General features: G+C 34.3%; 1 protein-coding gene across 2 annotated transcripts in view; it reads left to right on the top strand.

Moving 5' to 3' along the window:
* The window catches only part of ITGAV (integrin subunit alpha V), an 89215-nt gene that overhangs the window by 58999 nt on the left and 22282 nt on the right, over nt 1-7934 (top strand). For both annotated transcript variants that reach the window (XM_032755201.2, XM_032755202.2), the window contains 4 exons: nt 868-913; nt 3016-3123; nt 5415-5473; nt 6999-7153. In XM_032755201.2, the coding sequence (XP_032611092.1) occupies nt 868-913; nt 3016-3123; nt 5415-5473; nt 6999-7153 (368 nt within the window). The remainder of the gene's footprint in view (nt 1-867; nt 914-3015; nt 3124-5414; nt 5474-6998; nt 7154-7934) is intronic.

Below are 7934 nucleotides of genomic sequence, written 5' to 3'. Positions count from 1 at the left end.
TGTGTGTGTGTGTATATATATATATATATATATATATATTCTGTGAATTTCCTTTTTGTGTCTTTTTTTTCTTCTTTGCTACTGGGATCGTATTTTGCTTTTCTTTCATTCATTCATTTTTTTTAAACTTTCACCGTGCCTTAAATGTTGCGAATATTAACTTCTTAACTCTTGTATGTATTTTCTAGTTTGTCACATTTGCATTTTGAGCATAAAGTTTTAAACTTTTATATAATTAAATCTCTCTGTTTTTATGTTTTTTTTTCATGTGCTTTTCTGTTTAGAAAAGACATCCTCAAATTTAGCTTGGGTATACTGTGAGATAGAGCTCTCATTTGACTTTTTCTGAATCGTTAACCAGTTGAACCAGTGGCATATGAAAACTAATGCTTTTCATTCTTGCTGATTTGAGTGCTATCTGCTATCGTATTTTATATACTATATATGTGTGTGTATATATATATATATATACACACACACACACACACACACACATATTATATATAGGAAATAGAAATTTTATAATAAGATTGTAAAATCCACAGGCATCTTTAAAGCTTTTTCCTTTGGCAGTATGTATGTTTGGCAGGTGTATGCTTATCATTGTTACTTTTTACTAAATATTCATTTAAAAGATTTATATCCACCTAGATGAAAGTCTACTTTATGATAAGCATTTTCCACTGGTGGTAGTTTGTTTACTGTTTTCATATATTTTAGCCTTTTATATGATATCTTACAACCTTTTAATGAATAGTTTTGAGAATTTGTTCAAGCCTTTTTATGTTCATTGAAAATTTTATAGAATAGTATATACATTTTAAAAACCATTATCATTATTAACATGTTTTTTCACTCTTTCTTAAGACTTAGTTGTAGGAGCTTTTGGTGTAGATCGAGCTATCTTATACAGGTGAGCATTTTCTGTATCCTGTAGTATAGGAATATTCTGAATTATTTGAACATTTTTAAATTAAGTGTCAGTGTTTGAATTTTAGTTTAATTTTCTTGAAATAATGATAAAATTTGTTCTTTCTATTCATGATTTGCTGCAGGCAAATAGTATTATTTTTATTGATACGTAATAATTGTACATATTTATGGGGTACATGTGATATTTTGATACATTCATAAAATGTAATGATCAAATCAGAGTAATTAGGATATTCATCATCTCAAACATTTATCATTTATTTGTGTTGGGAACATTCAGAATCCTCTCTTCTAGCCTCTCTTTTAGCTATTTTGATTTTTTATTTTCTTTGGAGACAGGAGTTTCAGTGCAATGGGACCATCTCGGCTGCCTGGAACCTCTGCCCCCTGGGTTCAAGCAGTTCTCATGTCTCAGCCTCCCAAGTAGCTGGTGTTACAGGCACATGCCACCACACCGGCTAATTTTTGTATTTTTAATAGAGACAGGGTTTTGCCATGTTGGCCAAGCTGTTCCTGAACTCCTGGCCTGAAGTGATCCACCCGCGTCAGCCTCCCAAAGTGCTGGGATTACTGTCATGAGCCACTGTGCCCAGCCAGCTATTTTGAAATGTACAATAAATTATTGTTAACTATAGTCGATCTACGGTGCTATTGAACACTAGAACTTCTGTCTTTTATTTATTTGTTTATTTTTTGCCCAGTCTGGAGTGCAGTGGTGCAATCTTGGCTCATTGCAACCTTTGCCTCCCAGGTTCTAGTGATTCTCATGCCTCAGCCTCCTGAGTAGCTGGGACTACAGGCATGTGCCACCACACCTGGCTAATTTTATGTATTTTTGGTAGAGACAGGGTATTGCCATGTTGTCTGGGCTGGTCTTGAGCTCCTGGGCTCAAGTGATCCACCCATCTCAGCCTCCCAAAGTGCTGGAATTATAGGTGTGAGCCACTGTGCCCGCCCCTTCTTTGTCTTTTAAATTATGTTCAAAGGTATTCTCCTGTAGTTTTAATCTCTCTAAAAATTGTCTGGGTTTACATTTTCCTGTAAGAAACAGGAAATTAACCTCATGCGTATGTCTTGGTATTCTCTGACCACAAGGTCAGTATGTAATGAAACCCCAAATGAATATTTTATTAGAGCAATATGTATGAATTTATATGTTTCTATTTCCCAATTTCTTATGTATCCCCAGTTATTCTCTGTATTTCATCAATTCCTCATGACTTAGAATATCAGTTGGCATCCCAAGTAGTTAAGATGTTTACATATCTATGATCTGAGTTTACACATGGCAGGAACACTAACATTAGTGCTGTGTAGCAGAGTTTGTGATGGGTCAATTTAATTGTAACTATACAATACTTAACAGATTTCAGAGATTTATCATTTTGAGACAGGCACATTGACTTGAGCCAGCTGTATTTTTGTATAGGATTTAAACCTGTGTATCTGAACTCAGGAAAACTGTATTTATTTTAATTTATTGTTTTTAGTTTTTAAAATTGCTGTTAATTATATAATGTATGTGGTAAAAATGCAAACAGTATAAGAAGGGTATATAAAAAAATGTTTTACCTCATACCAGCTAATACTTTGTTTCTTCTATTAGAAATATTCTATGCATTAAAAAATCATATTATGTATGTATGTATGTATATCAGTAGACATCCTTTGTACTTTTTGGGTTTTTTTTTCTCTCCCACTAAAACTATATGTTGGTTTTGTCTTAGAGGTCATCCCACTCATTTTCTCCGTGGTAGTGTAGTGAATTTGGTAGATATCTCACAACTTATTCAGCCATTCTGCTTTAGTGACTGAATTAATATAGGCCAGCCATTGTCCCACTTTGCCTGGAACTGAGCGATTTCCCAGGATGCAGGAGTTTCTGTGCTAAAATTAGGAGAGTTCTGGGCAACTGAGACAGTTGATCACCTACGGTTATGTTGTTCCTGTTCCTTTTACTATTACAAACAATGCTTTTAGTAGACATTGTACTATATATGTAGTGAATATGACTAAAAATATTTCAACCAACCTAACTTTTTAAATAATTTTTTTCTTTATCTTCTTTTTTCCCCCTGCTAGGGCCAGACCAGTTATCACTGTAAATGCTGGTCTTGAAGTGTACCCTAGCATTTTAAATCAAGACAATAAAACCTGCTCGCTGCCTGGAACAGCTCTCAAAGTTTCCTGGTAAGGGTATTTGTTTAATAATAGTTATTATTGTGATTATTGTTCAGGCATTGTAAGAACAGTTGAAAATGAAGGTGGTAGGGCTGAAATATTGCTAAAACAGTTTCTGTGAGTGTACTGTTTTTTCTATTCTTTTTTATTTGAAGCAAGGTCTGCCTCTGTTACCCAGGCTGGTGTGTAGTGGCACAACCATGGCTCACTGCAGCCTCGACCTCCCAGGCTTAAGTGATCCTTCCACCTTGGCCTCTCTAGTAGCTGGGACTACAGGCGTGTGGCACCATACCCGGCTAATTTTTTAAATTTTTTGTAGAGATGGGATCTCCCTATATTGCTCAGGTTGGTCTCGAACACTGCTATGCTCAAGCAGTCATCCTGCCTCAGCCTCCTAAAGTGCTAGGATTTACAGGCATGAGCCATTGCACCTGGCCTTATACTCTATTTTCATGTTATAAATTGGATTATAGAAATAGTGCTCCAAAAAAGATATCTAAAGGCTGTAAAGATACTCTATAAATTAGTATGAAATTAATTTTTAAAGAATTATGCATGGTCAATGAATATTTTCAAAAAGAAAGAAAAGCTAATAAGATCTCAGTTCATTTATATGTAATTCCAAACAGGCCCATGAACACTTAAATTTTTAAAAGATACCTTGTTTTTCAGATTTAATATCTGTGAACAGCTGTATGAAAAAAATTATTTTGCTTGAATATATTAATTTTCTGCTTATTCCTTTACTAGTTTCCAAAGAAAAATATAATATTTTTTCATAAGTTAAATATCTGAATTCTTCTCTACTCCATTCTTTCTCTCATTTTTGTCATTTGTATGCTACTTCAGTAATTTTTGCTCTATTTTCATTATAGATATTTTTTAAGTTGTCTCATGCTTTACTTCACAATATTTAAAAGCAAAATGTAGAAACCAGTATCTTTCTCATACATATCAATGTAAATATAAAACTAATGAAAAATCTTGACCCGTATACTACCAAAATCACCATGAGTAGTCATTCATGAGTTCCCATTTTGGGAAACACTATTCATGTTCCTTATTTACACAGAAGAGCTGCAGAGAACTTATTATCAAGGAGAAAATGATTGGTACCTAGAAAAGTTTTACTTCAAAAGAGCCAATTAAAGATATTTTTCCTGAATTTGTTTTTGAATATTTTTGAATTATTGTTAATTAAAATTTTGAGATTTTCATTTAATTGGATTACATTAAAAAATTCAGTAATATTTGGTCTTCATTTTTATTGATTGGCCGTGAAGTTGTTTTCAAGATTTTGCTGTAAGTTTTACTGCTTTTCTACCCTGCATACCTCTGTGAAGTTGCCAATAAGCTGCTTCTAATTATGTTAGTAATTCAAAGTTTTCAAATGTACTAACTAGAGCAGTAACATCGTATGATTTTTGAGTATGGCATATAGTAAGAAATACATTTTGCATTATAAACACATAAAAGTAATTAAATCAAGCATTTCAGAAAATCATGTTTACCTTTGATACCTAAATCAGTTTTATTTATTTATTAAAAAATTTTTCTTAAGATGCTGAATACAACCCATTAAACGGATTTCAAAACCTGCAAATAAATTGTGAAGAACACTGCTGTAAAGGAGGTTGCTAATTAAAGAAAGCTTTGGTGGGTCATTTCATCAATGAGACAGTTTTTAAAATCTGAACTGTTGGCTAGGCACAGTGGCTCACTGTAATCCCAGCACTTTGGGAGACCGAGGCGGGTGAATCACCTGAGGTCAGGAGTTTGAGACTAGCCTGGCCAATGTGGTAAAACACCGTCTCTACTAAAAATACAAAAATTAGCCGGGTGTGGTGGTGCATGCCTAGTAATCCCAGCTACTCGGGAGGCTGAGGCAGGAGAATTGCTTGAATCCAGGAGGCAGTGGTTGCAGTGAGCCGAGATTGTGCCACTGCACTCTAGCCTGGACAACAGAGTGAGACTCTGTCTCAAAAAAAAAAAAAAAAAAAATCTGAACTGTCATTTCCCTCATTTAGATTTATCAATAGGTTCTATAAGCTTGAGAGGAAGTTAGAACATTCTTTTTCTTTTTCTCATCAAGGTATCATGAAAGGAAATGTGCTTAAATTACTGAAGGATGAGTTAGGTTAGTATATATAGTTTCATGTTTTTAGAATAATATTAAGACATGAAGAAAGATGTAAGCCTTCACAGTACAAACTATGTATTAGAAATATGAGATGTGGATGATAATAAAAAATATGTCTAAACTGGATTATAGGATTTATGTATGTTTTTTATTTTTCCAGTTTTAATGTTAGGTTCTGCTTAAAGGCAGATGGCAAAGGAGTACTTCCCAGGAAACTTAGTAAGTGTTCTATGAAAAATCATATTATTTTAATGATACTGTATACACAGCACTTAAAAAATATTTTAAGATATTCAAATAGTTACTTGAATTGTTATTATAATTTTTTATTTGAATGTTTATGCTTAAAGACATTTAAGATTTCAACATAATTATATTCTTTGGTAACTCTTAAGCTAATTCAAAAATAATACACTTATTTATGGACGTTATGAGCTAAATGGCCCACGGAATGGTAAACATGACCTTTAGAAGGTTAAGCAGTTACGAATGTGAGATAATGAACTCTGGGGAAATATGAATATTATTGTTTATAAGTAGATGATCTGCTGAGAAGTCTGTATTTTATGTCTTTGAGCAGCCCCAAGCAATCTCAGAAGTAGAGGTGGTTTAGAAATAGTGAGAAGGAGGAGAAAAAGTTTTGATCGTACAATTTAATTCACACCGTAAACTCTGCTCTTCTTTTCCTAAAATGGTTGATGTGGTCCTGAGAGCAAGATAGGAGTGTTAAATAATTATTGCCAGGGTTTGTCAGTATGTTACTGGCAAGTGGTAAGGAATAATAATAAAACAGAGAAGAAACTGAAACTGTTGGGTGTGTGTTTGTGTGTGAAAGTTTACAAAGGGCAGCCAAGCAAGGTCTCCCTAGGAGAAAACTTGTCAGTAGAGACCTGAAGGAAATGAGGGAGCTATGGGATGTGTGGAGGACTGTTTGACACAGAGGAACTGGCAGTTTCAGCAGGCCTGAAGCAGAAAATGTGCTCAGTGGTTGAGAAACAGCATGGAGGTCAATATGGCCTAGTAGAACAGAACATGAAGCAAAATAACCCCGGGTATTCACCCAAATTTGAAATAAAGGTCAACTTTTAGAGAAACTTGCAACGTGAATTCTGGTTTTAAAGATTTGCACTCTCTTAAGAAACTATTTAAAGAACTGAATCTTACAAGGCACTAATCCTAATTGCTACATCCTTGTTTTACAATGATTCTTGATGTATTTAACTGTTTGATCACTTGCTTCCTGAAGGCATATTCATCTGACAATTTGATATGATAGCTTCACTGGAAGCAGGAGTTTCAAGTGGGGCAAACTGTTCATTCATCACAGTGTTTAATATGATGGTATTATTGAGCAATACTTCTTAATCAAAATCAGCAAGACTCTTGCTACTTGAATTTATGGTGGAAGTCTTAATTCACATGTTTCATCCTCTGGATTTCCTCCTCTCAGCTTAAATTAAAAGATAGCATTTCTCCTGTCTGATAATTGGCTTACTACTATCATTTTTTGGGGGATTATTTATGACATTACTTTAGGGAAAATTTGATTAATTATTTAATTATTATTAAATATTTTTCAGAATTAATATGTTGTAGTCTCATTACAATGTAATGACATTTTAAATTAGTTAGAAGCAATTTACTTCTTAAGGAATAAAGATCTCTGTTTACATGAAAACTCTAGAGTAGGATAGATAGGTGTCCATAAAGAATATGTTGGTTATAAATCCTTTGGTTTACATAGATTTCCAGGTGGAACTTCTTTTGGATAAACTCAAGCAAAAGGGAGCAATTCGACGAGCACTGTTTCTCTACAGCAGGTCCCCAAGTCACTCCAAGAACATGACTATTTCAAGGGGGGGACTGATGCAGTGTGAGGAATTGATAGCTTATCTGCGGGTAAGAGATAACTTATCTGCTACCTTGCTGTTCCTTTTTAGTCATTAGTTTTTCTTTTTTATCTAAATGATTTTCATTTTCTGTAAATTAGTGTTAGATCTAAAGGAAAAACAGAAAAATACACAAAGGAAATTTAGCTTTGTAAAGTGTCAAACCTGAATTATGGACTTCTACTTCTGGCAGATTGGATATTCCAAATGGCCTTTCCACAACAATACTACTGAACAAATTATGATAAACATATTTCTTAAATGCAACTGGACTTTCAAGACATTAAAAGAAATCGCCAGAGTCCAGAAAAAAAAAAAAAAAGAGCAATCAACTAAAAAACTCCAGTGGCAAAAATCTGAATTGTGAGTTATAAGCAAATATATGAGCCAGAGTTGCTGGCAAAGGATGAAGCCTAAGGAGAGGGCAGGTGGTAATTGCAGACACCAGCACAGGAATTCTGACAGTTGTATAAGGCTAAGTGTTCTTACGACAGAGGTGCATCTGATTCCAGCAAGAGCCAAATGTGAAACCTTGCTGAAGGGGATCAATCCAGTATGGGCCCCAGGATTTCCACAGGTTAAGTTTGATCAAATATGAATTCATTACACACACACACACACACACACACACACACACAGAAGCCACTAGAAGAAGCATCAGATTTTAGACCCACAAAGGCCAGTTACAGAGTACAAATTTGTATAAAATGTTTAAAGAAACAAAGGGGCTGGCACAGTGGCTCAAGTTTATAATCCTGGCACTTTAGGAGGCGACAGCAGGAGGATCACTT

The sequence above is a fragment of the Hylobates moloch genome, unplaced genomic scaffold, assembly GCF_009828535.3.
Source record: "Hylobates moloch isolate HMO894 unplaced genomic scaffold, HMol_V3 SCAFFOLD_1, whole genome shotgun sequence".
Classification (NCBI taxonomy): domain Eukaryota; kingdom Metazoa; phylum Chordata; class Mammalia; order Primates; family Hylobatidae; genus Hylobates; species Hylobates moloch.
The sequence above is the reverse complement of the archived record's forward strand: the minus strand, read 5'-3'. Positions and strand labels throughout refer to the sequence as shown.